The sequence below is a fragment of the Argiope bruennichi genome, chromosome 8 (genome assembly GCF_947563725.1).
Source record: "Argiope bruennichi chromosome 8, qqArgBrue1.1, whole genome shotgun sequence".
Classification (NCBI taxonomy): Eukaryota; Metazoa; Arthropoda; class Arachnida; order Araneae; family Araneidae; genus Argiope; species Argiope bruennichi.
The window spans coordinates 40,203,981-40,223,481 of record NC_079158.1 but is presented as its reverse complement, the minus strand read 5'-3'; the positions used below and the strand labels follow the sequence as shown (position 1 = coordinate 40,223,481).

Sequence of the window (19,501 nt, the reverse complement as noted above, 5' to 3'; positions counted from 1 at the left end):
TTAGTTTCTTTAGTTGTCTATCAAGTTTTGATATCTCATAATCAATATTTTACAATGATTATTTTTCAAAGTTAATTAATTATTCATATTTCAAAATTTTTATCACTATAAATATTTTTTTTATATCTAATGGAGTTCTGTAGTTTAATATCTTATCTCTTGATAATAAGAAAATTAAATGAGTAAACCTGTATTAAAAAATATAACTATTCTTATAAGTTTAGAATAATTAAAAATAGATTTCCTTATTTTGTTTATTTGATGAAAAACTGTTGTTTATCAATGATGCTGAAAACATTTTTCTGTTTATGTAAACATGTGTGTACAAGCGAAATTTGTTTAGTCACCATCTTATCGTTGTTCCATAGCCAATCTATATGTGAATACAAATAGATACACTAAGCTAAAAGAATAAGAAACTCAAACTCACCAATACAAGTTTTTATTTCACAATAGAATAAATCTAAGACTTATTCATGATAAGCAAGTGTCCAACAACAAATGCTTAAAAAGCAGTTTGAAGATATGTATCATTCATACCAATAAATACTAATTCCACTTAAGCAAATAAACCAGAAATTCTCTCAATACATAATTCACATTCCACAAGACAAGGTGCAATTTTTATTCATTCAAAATCTTTGAAAAAATTTAACTTTTAATTTTAAACAATGTACTGGAATGAGACAGTATTCAATTTTCACCCTTTTTTTTTTTTTGTCAGTGGGCAAAATTTTTTCAAACTTTTTCAGTTTAAATAATATGAAATAGCTTAGATTCTATAGTATGAAAAAAATATTCGCATTTAAATATAGGGATGAATTTTGCAGCTTTCTGTTCAGTAAATAGCAAAAGTAATGCAGGGTGAACAAGAAAGTTTTATAAAAAATGCTGAGTAATACATATATATATACAAGAAAAATCCAACATACGCTGTAGAACACAGTTTTCTGTAAAATATTTAAATATAATGTTTTCTGAAAGTATTATTTTAATTCATTAATACAGAAAATAAAAAATATTTTCTGTAAGACACAAATGACAAAAAGTGCTATCAGTACAACATAATTACAAGCAAAAAAACATTTTAAACCAATTCATATACCAAAATAACAAGAGTTAAAGAAAACGTTCAGTGAGAAACTATCTCATGCTCAGTATGACAGAAGTGCAATTGAACAAATAAGCTTTAATTGAAATTCACTCACTTCTACGATACTCATCAAAATGTAAATTTATTAAAATTAATATATATATATATATATAAGGATTGTTTTAGAAAGATTAATAGCATGAGACATTTTCCCCCACAATGTGTGATTTTAAGAAGTACCTTCAAGAAACAGAATTTTGGGATTGTTCATTATTTTTTGTAGAGCCTAAAAATTAAAAAACATTCTTCAGAACAATAGAACATTAATTCTTCCCATTATTAACCTTCCAAGAGCCAAAATTGCTATTACCTAATTTTGATATTTAACACCAAAGTAAACAAAAATGCACGTAAACTTTCTAATAAATTTTTCATAAAAAATTCTTTAAATTACATTGTAAAAAAAAAAAGAAGCTTGTTTGCTTTAAAAGTCAAAATTTTTCTAAACATAATATTAATTAACAAAAGAGGAAAAATGAACAAAATTAAATCATGCACATATGTACACATATCAGTAATAAAGCAAACAATGGTATGCTTAACTATCAAAATATAAGGATATCTAATTATCCTCATTTAATTCGAATATTAAAAATTAAACTATCTAAATAAATCACACCGGAATTTTTGCACAGCAAGGTAACAAAATGGTATAGCTCCAACTTATAAATTTACTGAACAGAGTACAGAAGAGAAGTACTACTATTACGCTAATCAACATAAATGAAAAAGGATCTGCAAAAAGTTAGATAAATTCTCTTTTCTTAAATGAAAAAAAAAAAAAGTTGAATAGGCATGAATGAAAACAGCACAAACATTAATATTTACGGAATATCAGCATAAAATATCTATAATAACACTTAAACTAATATAAAACTTAGCTTATATCAACTCTATAATAGTACTAACATTTTCATACTCAAAAACTAAAATAATGAGAATCAAACATTCCAGTACATTATAATATATTTACATGAATGTTCTTACAATAATGCCTCAATTAATATTTTACAAACATGAACATGTATTCAATATATAATTCTTGAATACCCCTTTATTTCTGAAATAAAACCTGCCTTTAGAAGTGAACTGCAATTATGTCTTGTGAAACCTTCACTTAACATTCTATTACTCTATCACAAAGAATATAACAAGCCATTCACAAAACTGTTTTTGTTTTTAACTAATGAAAAAGCACAACATACCGCACAACAATTTGAATACCTGAAATATTTCTTTGCACAATAAACATCATCCATTGCACTCATATATAAATTTGACAACAAAGATTGTACTTGAAATTCGAATTCTCCTAGATTCTAGAAGATACCTTTGTGGAAATGAAATTAAACAGAGACCAGCTCTTATTTTTCATCATGAAATTCAACTAGAGGACAATTAACAAAACAATACAACAGCAAAACATTTAAGTTCCTTGATAATTTTGTTTTCCTCTCAATTAAGGAAATTAATTTCAGCACTAAAGAATAAAAATACTTAATAAACAAAGACCCAACAACTCAGAAATTAAAGAGATGTTATATTGATCACATCAACATAAATTTAAATATGAAAGAAAAGAAAATACTTGATTCAAAGAAAATCATTTGGCAAATACAATTAAATACAATTCTGCATAGATGATAAACAAGGGATTACATCACAAATTCCAAAATAACTTTGAAGTTAATTTTAATGTTCAAAACACTTAGTTATAGAAACAACTTCTAATAATAAGCTTGTAATTTTTAAAACCTTAATTTGTTCAACAGAGTCAAGTCTAGCCACAAAGAAAATTTAGATTGGCATGTTAAGTGATAAAAAGAATTCTGCAATAATCAGATAGCAAAGAATTTTCAAGCAAATAATAATAATAATTACTATTGCATAAGTAACATGGAAAAGGATAAAATGTTTGCATCTATAAAAATATAATAACAATTTTATAAAACAATCAAAATAATTTCAACAGACCATCATTATATTTCCTAATATTAGAAGAACTCTTCACGAATTTTCACAGCAGAATATATAAGACTAACTGCATATTTTAAACTTAACAATAATCAGGATATATAAAGGGCAAACTTATTCACTAAGGTGATTAATCTATTGTTAAACATTTGAAATAAATAAAAATTTTAAATTCCTTTTCCATAATAACAATATGCAGGACAAGGAGTTAAAAACCTTGCCTTGTTCAGTAAATCTGAAACGACAATCCTTTTTCTTAACATTGTATTTTATATCCATATGCAATAAAAAAGGAAATACACAAAGGAAGTTTAGTTATTCAAACCTTATTTTCAACAACCATAACAGAAATAATTTAATTATTTGTACTAAAATATCTGTACCCCATACGATATCTTTCTTTACCCCCCAAGAAATAACAAAATATTAACATTTTACAAGTTGCCAAGGAACAATTAATTAAAGGAATCAATTGAATCCTTTTAAACTATTTTTATATTAATAATAAAATAACAACGTACTTAATATATTTCTATATACAGAGAAAGTAACTCAAATATGAAAAAAGTTTTATAGATATTTATCAACATAAATAATCAGTATAATGTGATTTCAAATAGAGGAGACATTTTCGAAATAAAATAATAAATATTTTAGTAACTTGTGCTGTCTTAAAGCACTCTATAATCCACATTTAACAATAGTGATTTCAAACAGTGAGTATAAAATTAATTTTTAGAAGTTATGAGTTTCAGATTAAATGAAGTACAAAGTAAGATCTAAAGGATGAATATCAATGCTTGATAGAGTATCTCCAAATAAAGTGATTATTTTAAAAAGTACCATCTGATGCATTTTAAGTAGTAGTTAAAAAACAATAACATGATTGATAAAACACATTCCACTCAGCTTCAAACCAGCTAGACAAACAATATCCCTAAACGTTCTTTTAAACTAGGTTTTGGCTAAATAAATCAAAGTTCCCATTGCAGTTCATGTTTCTCTTGCAAGACAAATTTTCAATAAAATTGCAACCACTTTAAACTTACAGCCAATGTCAATAAAAATATGAATTTTTCCAAATTTTTTATGCTGTCCGCCCCCATATAATTTCAACATACAAAATGTATATATTCTATAGTAATAATTCAAATTAGTTTGAAAAATCATTTAAATTCTTCAAACCAATGAAATTATAAACATGAGTGAGAATTTGTTCAAAATTTAAAAGTATGTTTTAATACATTCATCTGATTAATTTTTAAAAAAATTCATGACTGCAATTCTTTCCATTTTTAATCCTTACAAATTCTATCATTTCAGGAGTCTCTCCTATTTTGGGAACTCACTGGTTTACACTGACAACATTAAATATTAATATCCTCTTTCCTCTACCAATTCTAAAAGCGAGTGCCATAAAAATTAAAATGATGTATATTTTTTCAAAAATACTTTAACAAGTGCTGAGACAGGAGTGTGATATAAATGGTCCCTTTAAGCAAGTATAAATTAAGTGCTTTACTATATTTAAATGTGTTATACTAAAAATTGCTGAAGCCTGAATCAGCCAGGCACTTGAGTGAAATGTTTTTCTCAAATGCACCACAAGATATGAAGATTAAGCATATAATAAGTTAATAAGAAAAAGCATCTCTAAATATTTCTCAAATGTAATGCCACATATTCAATAAAATCAATGAAGGATTTTCAAAGCTCAAAAATGATAAAAAATAAAACTTTTCACACACTTTGCTGGCAATGTTAAGCTTTTCAAAAGATCATGGTGCAAGAGCTGCATTGTTTAAAATTGTGTGTGTTATTTTCTACAAATCTAGAAAGATTTTCTTTATAGTTTAAGGAACTCTTAAAAAGGAATGATTCATGATACCTGTATCATGCTATGGCGATAATTACAATGAGAAGATGATATTTTCGAGCCTTCTGTTCCTCCGGCAGACAAATGCAAGGCATCAGGACAAGACTCATGAGATAAATTTGTGTTGAGTGAATAATCCATATAGTCAATGTTACTGCAGCTGTAACGGTTTCGACACTTGTCCTTTGCAGGTCTAGAGTTCCTTAGCTTCACGCCATTGTTGAAGGTCCAGCCTTCCGAATCATCTGAAGCTGAAGACTCGGAACTCAGCATTCCCGGACAGGACTGTGCCCTGTAGAGCAAGTGGGCTTTTCCAAGGTCATCTGTATTAGTTATTGAAGGCAGATTACTCTGACCTAAACCAGAATACTTTAATAAATCTTCATATTTCATATTGTACTTTTTGGCTAAAAAACAAATGATAACATTAAGAAACATATTGCATGGATGAATAAAATTTAATAGAAAATAAAAAATTTCAGAAAATTTAATGAAGAAAGGCCATGAATAAAATTAAAATAAATACTTTGAATACTTTTTAATTGGAATAAAATTAATTACAATCAACAGTTGTTTTTTCCTCCTTTAACCATCAGTATTATTAATTTCATTAAATAAAAATAAAAACTCAAGGCTACAGGTTCTGTCAAACTTTAATTTTATGATATCTCTTGAAAAATAGAGAGCTAAGCAATCTCTGACAGTATATCTAGAAGGTAAAAAGCTTTCATATGAAATAAAAATGAAAAAAATTAATGAAATAAATCAAGGGGCTGTTGGTTTTGACAGTTATTTCATTTAGTTATTCAACATATCAAAACAGAAGAATATCTGTTTTGAAAATTATTATCTGTATGTACAAAAAGAATGGAATTCCAGCTTATTAGTTTTTGAACTACATGATGATCATGGAGCCAACTTCCCTCTTATAATTCAACTAATATATACCACTAACATTTTATATTATAATAATTGTGTACAAAAAAATGCATGTCAAACAGATAAAATTTCTTAAATGTGATTTAATTCTATATTTTATAACAGCTGAATTCAGCCTGATTATTGGTTAAGAAATCATGCACCATTACAATTTCAGTCTTTAAACAGGGAAATATTAATAACTCTTATTTTTAAGAACTTACATAATGCAAATAATTTGAAAGATTCTGAAATTAATTGTATTGTGCATTCATAAAAGAGGAGAGAAGAGAATCTAAAGAAGCAACATAAAGAATGCATAATAATGTAGTTAATAATTTCTTAAGTTCAAACCATAAAAAGAATCAAAAATTTAATGCTGTATATGCATCTTTTTCACTGAATCAGTAGCATACATTGAAAAAAATGTACATAAACCTAAATTACAACTTTGCTTTTAAAGCAAAATATGCACCACATAAATAAAAAATGAAATGCTCTAGCTTGAAGAAGCTTAAGTATTCAATATAATGCACACAGAAAGAAAGAAACAGGCATCATTATAAAATAATATTTCAAGAAAATTTTCAATCTTTAATAACTAAAATACCAATTAAAAGTCTCTTCTCTTAAACAATTAGTTTGATATTTGATCAGAAGTTATTTTTACCTTGAAATATAACAATGTTCATTATTGTTACTTTATCCAAAACAAATTTCCAATCCCCCCCCAATTATTACTTTTAAAATAAAATAAAAATATTATATTCCACACAAATACCACAAATTAATATACAATAGCGAAAAGATAAAAAAAAACACATTTAAAAATCATTTTTATAAACAAAATTTAATAAAAACAGTGTTCTTTTTAAATTTTGTATTTTTTTAAAAATAAAGATAAGTTTTTAGCAGTTAGGAGTGCTCTAAAAAAGAATGAAAATGAAAGCTTTTAACATTAAATTAATTAATACTGGGAAGTCTTACAAATTTTTTTAAAGGGAGGGAGGAAGGAAAAAAAGGGGAAAGAAATATGCTGATTGGCAGAAGTCAACCTGCACATACAGAACACAAAATTTGAGAACAAAATGAATAAAATACTAACCATGCTGTTCACTTGGAACAGTTTGTGAATAATCTGTTGATCCCTGTCGCTTCATATGACAAGAATCATATTGAGGCTCATATTTTGGATACAATGACAAAGAATCATCAAAACTCATTATCTTACTCCTGTGTAATTCATCATCTCCTAATGGCACAGAAGGGTATTCATCATCCATTAGTATATCTGTCTCACGCTCACAGGAGCTAGTAAAATCATTCCAACTATCTGCATAATCTGATCCTTCACTGCCTATTCCAGATGTACTCACCGAATCTGATCGATTATACGATTTATCATCAAATTCAAATGACTTCAGATCAGTTGGAGTAGAATAATCTGAATAGCATACACCACGTCCTGTTTCAATCTTGCAATCGGGCAGGTGGATTTCAGTACATAAAGTCTCGATTTTCTTATCGACTCTTTTAACACTCGAGAAGTTCATTGTAATAGTCTTTGTAGGGGAAATCACACAACTGATAGTTTTAGAATTTTTCAAGTTCTTCTCATCTTTACAGCTTTGGGATGATTTGAAAGAGGTCTGACAAGGTGTGAAATTAAGTTCTTTTAAACTAGACACAGGGAGACATTTAATATTTAAGGAAGCCTGTCTGTCCGGAATGCAATAAGTCTCTATTTTTTCAGTAATGCATGGATCAAACGGCATGCTGCACTCTTTATTTAACCGATGGCACTTAGAAGAAACTTCCCTGTAAGATTTGCTGACAGTGAAATTGGAATATTCTACGCAGTGACCATCTGACAGTGATTTCTGGGAAAACTGACTGGTATCTTCCCTTTTTCCAGAATCAACAGAGTTTCTATGATAAGTTGGTTCATTGAGTGGACTAGAAGTATTAAATAATGGTGTTGAAGATGATTCAGATTTCAAATCTAGAATATGCTCCCTCTGTAACTGTTTTTCATATTCCAGTAGCTGTCCTAGGAAATTGAAGTTGGGAGATATAGTCACTCTCTTTGACTTTACATACCTAAATAAAAGAAAAACATTGTTAAGAATATAGCATTTTTAAAAATATTGATTGTAACATAATTGCATTCAACGAATATTTTGACCACCACAAAGAGAATATTTCACTAAAATTCGAATTTACAATATGTTATTTTCAGAGTTCACACTTTTATTGGGACACAAGGATTTTCAAGGAACTTTTTTAGAAAATTCAAAGTTTATAAAATTAAATATTTTAAACACTAAAATCGAATGATGTATTAAAATAAAAAAAATCAATATTAACATTCTACCGAGCTATCATTTTCTTGCTTATTATTTCTAAATGTTTAAAACAAAGAGCACTAAAGACTCTTGTTATACTCATCTTGTATATAATAAGCCAATACTGATTAATTAAAAGTGGATTTTAAGATCAGGGAAATTTTCCTATTGTTAAATACTGCATGGTAACTACAAGGAGCCAATTTCCTGAAAACCATAACAAGCTACTTATTTCATAAACATATTCACAGTTTAGCTGAAAGAAAATTCATAAAAATGTTAATCCACCAAGTATCTTTAATCTTGTTTTAGATCAGTGGGAAGCAGAATGAAAGGAAAACAGATACAAATCAGCAAACCTTTAGTTACATTTAAACAAATGAAATACAAATTGTATAACCATTAAAATATTCTTAATTTGTATTCTAAATTGCTTTGATAAAGATTCAACTTTTTTTAAGCAATCATTTTAATTTAAGTTGTTTTTCTAAAACTATCTGATCCTGCTAGACATTCAAAATCTCTATTTTTCCCTACTTCTTCCACTAGATTGCTTGCAGATTTCTGAAGAGCAGAAACTGTTTCTTTAATTTTCAATCTATTAAAAACTGTGTGTAGCAACTGGTCCTTAAAAAACTGCAGATGCTATTAATGTTGGATGGATGTTTGTAAAAGCATCACCTCTTTTACTACCCTCCCTTCCAAACGATAGTACTTTTTTGGTGCCCCAATTATGACAAAACAAAATTCAAAGAATTTTAAAGGAGCATGGGAATCCTGTATATGTATCTCTCCAACCTCATCACAATCAAGAGCATGGGAATCATTAATTAAATTACAGATGGTATTATCAAAATATATTGTATGTATAATAAAGCTTTTTTTAGTACCTTATTAAGGTATTACAAATTACTCATGAGAATGATGTACTATCAAGTCTAAGATGAAATGTGATAACTTACTTTAAAAATACAGATCTGCTTTAAATAAAACAATTTTAGGACTAATAATGTCGGATTATATATATATATAAAATCCAAAATTAAAATAAAGGATTAACATTTAATGATAATGATAGTTCTTTAATCTTTTATGTAACCATTATACATTTTATTCCCAATTTTTATTTAAAGATTATAATTGCATGCTATAGTTAAAATTAGAATTTTTACTATATCAATATTTATATATTCCCTGCCACAACCTTCCTTCCAATCTATACACAAGCTTTAATTAGTTTTTACAATACTGAGATGACTCGCATCATGTGAAATAAGAACCTGCCTTTTGGCTAGTATATTGTGAGAAGAAAGAAGGAAAAACTAATAGTTCCGATATTCAAAATAAACAATACATTAGTGTATGCTATAATTTTTTTTAAAAGAACAATGCTGCAATGAAGAGAAAGAAAATGTGATCAAGTAAAATAACATATTAAAAAAGATTTCACTGCATTAATTATTTTCACTGATTTATGTGTAATTTTCAAACACATTTCTAGTATAGTTACTTTTTACATGACTGAAACTGCAAAAATCTTTAAAAACAAAAAGCATCAAGTATGTAAATAAAGATTTTAGGATTGAAAGTAATTGTAAAGTTATGCCATTTTTAGATAAATTTTATTTCTGATAAATTTACCTGTATGCTTCATCTGATGTCATTTTTAAAGTTCTCATAACATATGCTATGGCAACAGTAGCAGATCTTGATATTCCCGCAAGGCAATGAACAAGAACACATCCACTGGATTCTTTCACTTTATCTACAAAACATCAAAATCAATTACATTACTTATTATTAAAAGACATATTTAAATTGACAGAAATATTTTAGATACAATACAAAAATATAACAATTAAGTGAATAGATTATTCTCCAGCTTTATCATCAATCAAGAATTGCATCTTTTAAAGTATTTTACAGTTCTTTAGTTAAACTATGACCAGGAATTCAACTGGCATGCTCACAAGCATCAATGTAAAGGTGGAAGAGGACAGTGAGAAAAGCACACAGAATTTATACATCTTTGAAGAGGAACCTTTCCTGAAAAATAGCTGAGCCAGTATTTTCCCTAACTGTAAGAATTTGATGTCACATAGCAGTTTAATATTAGAAGATTAAAGCTACAAAAATCAGATCTTAAGAAGCATGACAAAAATCAGAAATCTGTGTAATTCAGAAATTAAAGTTACAGTGCTGTCTAAGTTTGAATTTAAATAATTAAAAAATACTAATAAATTTTCAAAAAATTAATATATAAAATAATACATAATTAAATCAGATAAAATTGAATTCTTATATATACAAAAATATTATTAAAATAAAATTTTTAAACATTTTTTTTCATAAAAAATATTAAAGTTGGTGAAATTAGTAAATTGAGCTCAGACTAAATAGCATAGTACCTACATCGGATTGAAATTTGTATCGAAGAGCAATGAGACGCAAAATACAAGCACGATAATTAAAAGCAATTATTAGCAAAATTTTTAATAACCTGTATAGTGAGATCAAATAGAACAAAAATAATTTTTCCATTACAGTTTCATTGCCCAATTTTCAAATGAACAATAAAGGTACTTGTCTCATATTCACATTCTTATTTATTTTGAATAGATTATAGTATGCCAAATATTTTTAAAACCTACTAAAAATAAATACAGGATATGATAATTAAGAGTTGGAATTTTTTTAAAGAAATAATAATTTATATTAAAATATCATATAATATTTCTAAAAATTATCAAATATTATAATTTGTAAAAATTATTAAAACTACAAAAAAAAAATGTATAACTTGTGTGGAAAATTGTCAGTCTAAATAATATTAAGAATTCATTCATTTAACTTGACTTTTCTCTCCAAATGGAATAATTATTTATATATAAGCTGTTATGTATTTGGTATCAGTAAATAATTTAGAATTTCATCCCTGCACAGTAATTTGGAAACAAAGTGTAGGTAATATTTCTCCCTAGATTTGTATCATGATATACATAATATAGTGATTTATTGCTACCGAAAAATAGAAGAATTAGAAACCTAACTTGTGGCCTATATGTATAACCTGCTTTATATTCAAATGACTTGAAAATACAGAGTGAATTTTTCTGTTTTTCACTAAAATCACTAATCTATGAAAAAAAGTTTGTATTTCTATAGCCATATCTAATACATAAAAGTATAAGAAAAGAGGAATACATATCCAGATCAAATTAGATGACAAATACAAGGAATAAGGTGTAATCTATTAGTCAACTGGATTTGTTACATTATTAGGTTAAAAGCCTCATGTAACATTCTCACAAAATGAATTTAATATCTTCTCCAAACAAATCTGCTTAATGTATTTGTAAAATACATTAACTAAAAATATTTAAGAGATACAGTTATTTCCCAAAGTACCATTCAAAAACTTTCTTAATCTTTATAAAAGATTGTATAGTTAAATTCTGTGATTATTTAAACAAAAATACAGATGATATTTTTAAGCAAATTCACAAAAAAATGATTTATTTAATTTGCAGTGTGAGCAACAAACAGTTTAATGTGGCTTGAAAAAGATTACATTAAGGATATTTTAAAATTACAATCTGTTAAAAAATATAACTATCTGTTTTCTGCAACAGAAAAGCAAACTACCAATAATATTTAAAAAAAATACATACATGAAAAAAAAAGGCTATTAATAATTTTGTTCAATCAACTTCCAGTCAGAGACAACACATTCATTTAAAAGTTTTAAAGTTTACTTTTTTAAAACAATTAATTAGGTCACTTGGCACAAAAGCATCTAGAGAATATCTTGTTTAGTTGATGTGTTAAGAATTTTCCCCCCTCATATTTCTGCAGCATAAAGTATTTTTCAATTTACAAAATATATAAAAACAAATCATCATTTAAAGATCAAACAAATCATGTACCATTTAAAGTAGTGGGGAGACCATAAAAAAATGGTTAAATAAAATCAGAGGGGTAAAAAAATAATAATAATAATAATAAATCTGAATGATTAAAAAAATTATTTACCAAGAAACTGAAAAGCTTTCGAAAAGTGAGGTAGCAACTTTTCACAATAGTTATCGATCACAGGTATCCTCATAAAATGGGAATCTTGAATGAAATCGGGTTTAGGACAGCTTGTGCTGACATTAAGTTGATAAGTGATATTGTAGTGCTATAAGCAGAATAAAATGAAAAAATTAAGAATACATACATAATCAAGACAAATTCAATAACATATCAACTATAGACATAGTAAAAATTCTAATATTTTTTAAAAATTTGAACTTAAAATATTTCTACTGCTAAATATAGCTTGAATTAACATTTTTTATTGAGTACAATACGTTATGTGAAAGTTACAAGAAATTCCACTTACATAAGTAAAGAAGTATGATAACAAAATTTTAAATAGAAAAATTAATTGGTGATTAAAAAGGATTATAGATTATAAATCTAAATAAGATCGATTTCATTATCAAAATTTTTTACAACAATAAACAGAATTGATATTGAAAAAATAAAGCAATGAATAACATAAATAAATCAACAGTAAATAATTAGCACTGTTTTAGTTAACTAGCACAAAATTGTGTGCATATGTAAGCAAGACATTTTTTTTTGGTGTAAATAAGAAGGTGAGGAGTTCTCAACAGATCACATTTATTTTTCTCTTTCTTGATTAAGCAGAAAATTTAGCTTTAATTACATGTTCAGTAACTTAAGAAAATACACTCATCAGAGCATTGCAGATGGGGAAGTAATCATGAGAAAGCATTTAGAGATTATATACCTTGAATAAAGGGATTTTAACAAAATTCAATTGAGTAAGCCCTTATTTTGACAGTATAACTTTAATGACATACTGTGACTTCAAGTTGGGTAATTAATGGAAATAAAATCTTAAAAAGAATGGGGAGGTCATAACACCATGTAACTTAGAAGTTAAATTTGAATTCAAGAAGAAAGAAAATAATTAATTTTAAAAACATGAATAAATTGAATACTATATAAGCTTGAACATAAAAAAAATGCATTTTGGTAATTTTGAATTACAATGCTTATTCAAATAATAAATGTATATTACATTCAAATTTTCAAAATGGAAGTATTTCTTTCAAAATATACCAATTTTTAAAATTTTATTTCATTGTTTTTCTTTTAAATTTATCATATCAGTATTATCATGGAACAAAATATTTTTTATATTGAAACATTAATATGTATCTATCTGAATCTTTCAGAAAGATCTTTCCTTCTTTATAATTCGATTGCAAAATTGTTATAATTAAATAAATCTCTATTTTTCATTCATTTTTAAAGCTACAGTAATAGGGTATATTTTATGCCTTTTATTAAAATTCATGACTAACATTCTTATTACATTCATTAATATTCAAAACAAGCAATTTAAGTTTTGAAATAATATTTCATATTAGAGGAAGAAGCCTTCTTCAATTATTCACTACTCTATATATACATGCTTTATGACAAATTGCATAGTTTGAAATAATTTTTTTTAAATTCATGGCGTAAAAAGATTAAACTAATTCCTCGAAAACAGAATGAATATATGAAACCTTACTATTTATCCATTTCAAATATGGTGTTTTAAATCTTCAATCAATCAATCTAATTTTCAGTATGCTAACACATAATCTATGTGCCATTATGCATTCAAATAAATATATTATATAAGTTGCATAATTTTTTCATTTGCATTTAACTTTTAACGATTACATCATGAATTCATTGCACAGGCCTTCCACTTTTTTTTTTTTTATCTGAATCATAATTTCAGTAATGAAAATGATATTACTATGATTAACAGGAGCTGAAATAGCATGTTAAAATATATTGACTGTCTTTACTTTATTAATTTTATATATTTCGCTCTCATAATATATCAAATCTAATTAATAATTAAATGGAATCATATTTCTTCAATGAATCAATAATTTTATATTTTCTTATAAACCTAATTTTACTTTCTAAATTTATAAATTTAATCTTCACAATAATAAGCAAAGGTCACAAATAAAGTGAGACAGTGACTCATATGTGTCTATTTGTGATATTCAAAGATATTTTTTTTATTAAAATTTTTTCTTTATTGCAAATTGAAGATTCTTTGAGATGCTGCAACATTCACAAAAAGAATGTTACAACTAATATCTTAATATTACATGGGGAGTCTAAGGAATTAATTTTCACAATAATTCTTTCTTAATCATAACATTTACATCTGGAATAATGTTTGCATCTTTATTAACAAAAGCAATACTGTTTTAAATATTTTTTTTACCATTCAGTGCTGATTGAAACAATTTTAATAAACAATGTTTTCAGAATCAGTAAACTGATTTTGTCAATAGACAGTAATTTATGAACATAATAAAAATGAATAGTAAGAGCTAAATAAATGTAGAAGAGATTTTAGAAGACAAAAGACATTTTTAAGAACCAGCAATTTAAACAAAGTTAACAAAAAAATTTATTCATATTACTTGCTAACACATACACGTAAGAATCTATTCATAATAATACAATATTTAAGAAGGTTGATAATTAAATTTACAAAAACTTCTCAGTTATTATTATTGGAAGGATAGAGTGAGATGATATTTTTACAAATGTAAAATATGGAAGACTAGATCAAACATTATTCTATCTAAATATTGAAATCTAAAGAACATAGCAAGCATGGTTTTTTAATTTGTTTTTGATACGTTTGTACTTCAAATTAGAAAATCAAAAAATTTTTTAATTCAATTGCAACAAGTTTTTAAAATTTTATTTGATTAAAATAAATAAATTTATTAATTATAGCATTGGTCTAAGTAAAGGATGGCAAGAGCAGTTAAAAGCAAAGAGCTCCTGACCTAGAGTGTTACAAAGGCACAGATATTACTACTGTTCTAGTATTGAAAAATTAATAGATGTAATAACAATCCTTTTACAATGAGTGATACTGAAGAGTAATTTTCTAAGAGCATAAAACATTACTTGGAGACATCATAATGTCAAATATGAACTATTGCTAATTTTGAATAAAACTAAAATTGCTTCCAATTGCCAAATTGTAATTAAAGAGTTAGCTTAATCATTCATGGCTGTTAATTCAGAACAAAAATGGTGTAAAATCTTTAAAATGGATGATCTAAAAAAATACACTAATTAAATGGAATATTAACATATTTAATATTAAAGAAAATCTGCATGATTAATTTTATAAATTATCACTTTAAGATAATTTATATATAATATACCTGCAAAACATCTCTACTGAGAGCATCATGTTGAGAGCCAAGGTATAAAAATGGTAGAATTCTTGTAGGACCATGATTTGAAACAGGTAGACAAGGCTGGGACAAAGATGTTAATGGTGCATACTTTGTTCGTTCATCTTCACATAATTCAGGATACGTTGCTTGAAACTCAAGAAAACCACCTAAGTTTTCAATAACAATAGAATTCAATAAAAAAAAAATTATAAACATGGGGAAAACTAAAATTTTAACAAAATAAACAAATGCTAACATCTTTTTTAAAGCTTGATTTTATAGAATTAATTTGCTTGAAGAAAAATTAATATCTATATTTTACAGCTTTTTGTATTAATTCTATAAAAAAAAGTGTGTTTTTTTGTAAACATTTAATGATAAGCTGCAAATTCAATGATATCATATATGTAAATAAATACAAAATAATATTTGAGTTCAACAATATAAATGCAGAGAAGAGTTATAAATTTGACAGAATGAATGTATTATTCAACACAAATACAGATTTCGGAAATAGCAAATTCAATTGATTAAAGCCATTGTCATTGTTAATACATTGTAAAAAAATTTTTAACTAATAGATTTCAACAGTCCTCCCAAAAAATTATTTCCTGCTATTATCTAAAACACAATAAATGTTACAGACATGGAAACATTTTCATATCAACAATAACCTTACGGTAACAGGTTACACATGCATTTCTATTTAAAAATTTTCCACACATTTAATTATTCTTGTTTTTTTAATGTCATTATGAGTTCTTTATTTAAGGCTCTGCATAAATTTGAATCCAAGTCAAAACTTAAAACTAAATACAGCAATAAAATATAATTAAAAAAATTTACATAATCTTTTAAATTAAATAATTCAAAATTGCTACTAATAGTTTTCCTGTCATAATGACATGGCTTTATTAAATGATACAAATACAGTCATTTTCAAAGCAATTTTTTCATTCTACATGCATTACTACACAAATGAATATTTAGATGGTACAGAGCCTAAAAGTTTAATAAGAAAAAAATCTAATTTATAAAAACAATTCCACCACATTGGAGTTTTAGTTTTTTAATTTAAGTAGCTTTGAAATAAAAGAACAATATTTTATATTCCCATAACTTTAAAATAAAAAGACTTTTTCAATTAAACCTTTTATCTTTATTTTCAACAATATGCTTTTAAAAAAAACCTGATTGAATGTATTTTTAGATGTTGTTATGCCTGTTCTTCTTTATTATTACATAGAATTCAAAAGCAGCATAATATATATGTGTTTAAAAAATGAAAGTGAATATACAACATTTATATAAATAAAATAAAAAATGAAGAAAAATAAAGCTCCTTTAATTGAAATCCCCCAAAACACATATATTTTAGTCAAGAAAGAAATTACTTTCAACAGGCCAATGAATATGTATCAGTTCCAAGTATTGGGACTTACTACAAATGCAAAAGGACATTTGATTCCTCTTGTTATTAAATACTTAGATTCAGAAATATAATAGAATGTGAACATACAATGCATTCAATTACTATATATAAAAGTAATTTTTAAACTTAAAAACGTTACATAAAAATTTCTCAACATCCACTGATATCATTATACAAAATAAAGCACGATTTATACAACATATAGAGAAAAAAATGAAACATATAAAGAGGAATAAAAATTACCTTTTAAAATGTTCACACTATGGTACACAGGTAAAAGTTTTTGAAGAAAAACAGCCATGAAGCTATCAGGTGGCAGGTATTTAGCATCTTGAGTATTCTGATCATAAACAATTATATCAATACTCCTATCTACGTCCCAATGGCAGTTTTGGGCAAGAAAATCTTCAATACACAGCTGTTAAAATACAAATATTATTACATAATGTAAGAAAGAATCAATCTATCATGTAAAGTTACCATATCAACTCTAAACAAATGATATTTTTAAACATATGGCAAGGATGATAATATTTATATTAAATATACACTCATTTCTATAGAGAAATAAATTAAAATATTGTATATTGTATTTTTATTTCTCTTCTTAACCAACAAGGTAAAACAGTATATAAATACTATAAATATTCACAGACGTGCATAAGATATTAAAATTATCAAGTTTTTAGTACATCTTAAAAAAAGTTAATTAAAATTCAGACAATGAAAAAAATATTTCTAAAACAAAAATGAATAAGTGTAAAAAATTAAAATATCCTGCAACTAAAAAAAAAAAAAATCATTTGTCTGTTTACCATGGATTTAAAAACAGCCAAGATAAAATTTTATTTCAAGTGGTTACTTCTTTCAAATGAATATGAAATTAACATATAAATCTACACTTTACATAAGTAAATGCATAATATATAAAGAAAATATTTTTAATAAAATTATATGAAGACAAAATATTCTTAATACTTGCAAGTTAATCCTCTTTTTAAAATAATCAAAATGAAAATAATTGTATCAAACAATTTTTAAAAATTGTGAGAAGGAATCAGTTTTGAAAAATAATAAAGAACTTAACTGAATGCTTCAAAAATAATTAAAAAAGCCCAGAGGAAAATAATTGAATCAATTTAAAACATATCAATCATTTTCATTCAATAGAAATAGCAACATTAAATGATAAAATAATAGAAACAAATAGTTATTAATAAAAAAAAAGATATTTAAATACTTTTTTCAAAATCCTCTTTATTCCTCATTATGCTTATGAAGAAAATGTAAAGGAAAACTATTCAATTGTTTTAATTTCTATAGTGTTGCAATTTTTTTTATTCATTCTTATTTGCAATAATTAATTTTATTATTAAATTCTTTATTTATATTGATAAAATTTGAAAAACAGCAAAAAGAGCAGTGGGGAAAATACAAATAAAAAAGGAATAAAGTAAAAGTATTATTAACTAAGTTACTAAGTAATAAATAAAACCAGTTACAATAAACTGCTTCATGCAAGAATGCTATTTTTAAAAATTCTCTTTCCCTCTCTCTTTAAGTGAGTACATTCACACATATACTGAGAAATACATACATAATTCATATATTACAGAAACCAGAACTATCAGTATGGATTTTCACAATATTTTGCAATATGCAAATATGAAGCAAAAAGAATGATTGTACAAAATTTTATAATGGTTAACTATTTCATAAAAAACTAGTTTTTTTCCCCATTAATTACAAATATTATTCCTACTGCACATCCTTAATACAAGCTACTGTACCAATACACATAGAATGCTCCACTATTGATGTCTTATTCAATTAATGTAAAACTAAACATAAAACAAATGCAAATGACAGCTCCCATTGTCTCAGTTGGCAAAGCACTTAACAGTGAATCACTAAACTCAATTTTGATCATCTAATTGACACTTTAAAAAAAGAAGTTTTATTGTTCTGTGTATTTGTTAAAAATAAGAAAGTTTCATGTATTTTGTAAAATGTACAAATAATTTTATTTAAAAACATTATATTAAGTACAGTCAATAAATAATGAAGCAGAAGAATTTTATATAATTTATTTAATGAAGCTCAAAAGTATTGTCCCCAATTGATTAAATGTTTATCCCATTGTTGCCTTAATTGCATGACATTATGCATAAAAAAAAAAAAAAAATATTTGGCTGCTGTTAGAACTAGTTGTACAAGCACTTCTTGACTTCCTCATCTGCTTGAAACTGTTGTCTCCAGTGATTTTTACCTTTTTTTTTTTTTTATAAAAGCTTACTAAAGATGTGGGTGTCATATGGGGACACATCTAAACTATAGAATGGATGGATCAGGGTATCCTATTTCAATGTCTGCATATGTTCCTTTGTTGCCTTGTTACTTGCAAGGCTTAGCATTTTCAGGCAACAAAATGACACTACAAAAAAATTTAGTGGAACCTTTAGATTTAACTGGTTTCTTAAGTGCAGTTAACATTTCCAAAAAACGATAAGCATA

At 25.8% G+C, this 19,501-nt stretch overlaps 1 protein-coding gene across 7 annotated transcripts in view; it reads right to left on the bottom strand.

Moving 5' to 3' along the window:
- Window positions 1–433: 433 nt before the first annotated feature.
- LOC129980957 (uncharacterized) overlaps window positions 434–19,501 on the bottom strand; it is an 82,586-nt gene continuing 63,518 nt past the window's right edge. For 6 of the 7 annotated variants that reach the window (XM_056091489.1, XM_056091486.1, XM_056091492.1 and 3 more), the window contains 6 exons: window positions 17,231–17,405; window positions 15,541–15,722; window positions 12,299–12,446; window positions 9,908–10,031; window positions 7,027–8,021; window positions 434–5,410 (listed from right to left, as the gene is read on the bottom strand). In XM_056091489.1, coding sequence (XP_055947464.1) covers window positions 5,007–5,410; window positions 7,027–8,021; window positions 9,908–10,031; window positions 12,299–12,446; window positions 15,541–15,722; window positions 17,231–17,405 — 2,028 coding nt within the window. In that variant the 3' untranslated portion in view covers window positions 434–5,006. The remainder of the gene's footprint in view (window positions 5,411–7,026; window positions 8,022–9,907; window positions 10,032–12,298; window positions 12,447–15,540; window positions 15,723–17,230; window positions 17,406–19,501) is intronic. The other variant, XM_056091493.1, reaches the window with a different exon arrangement.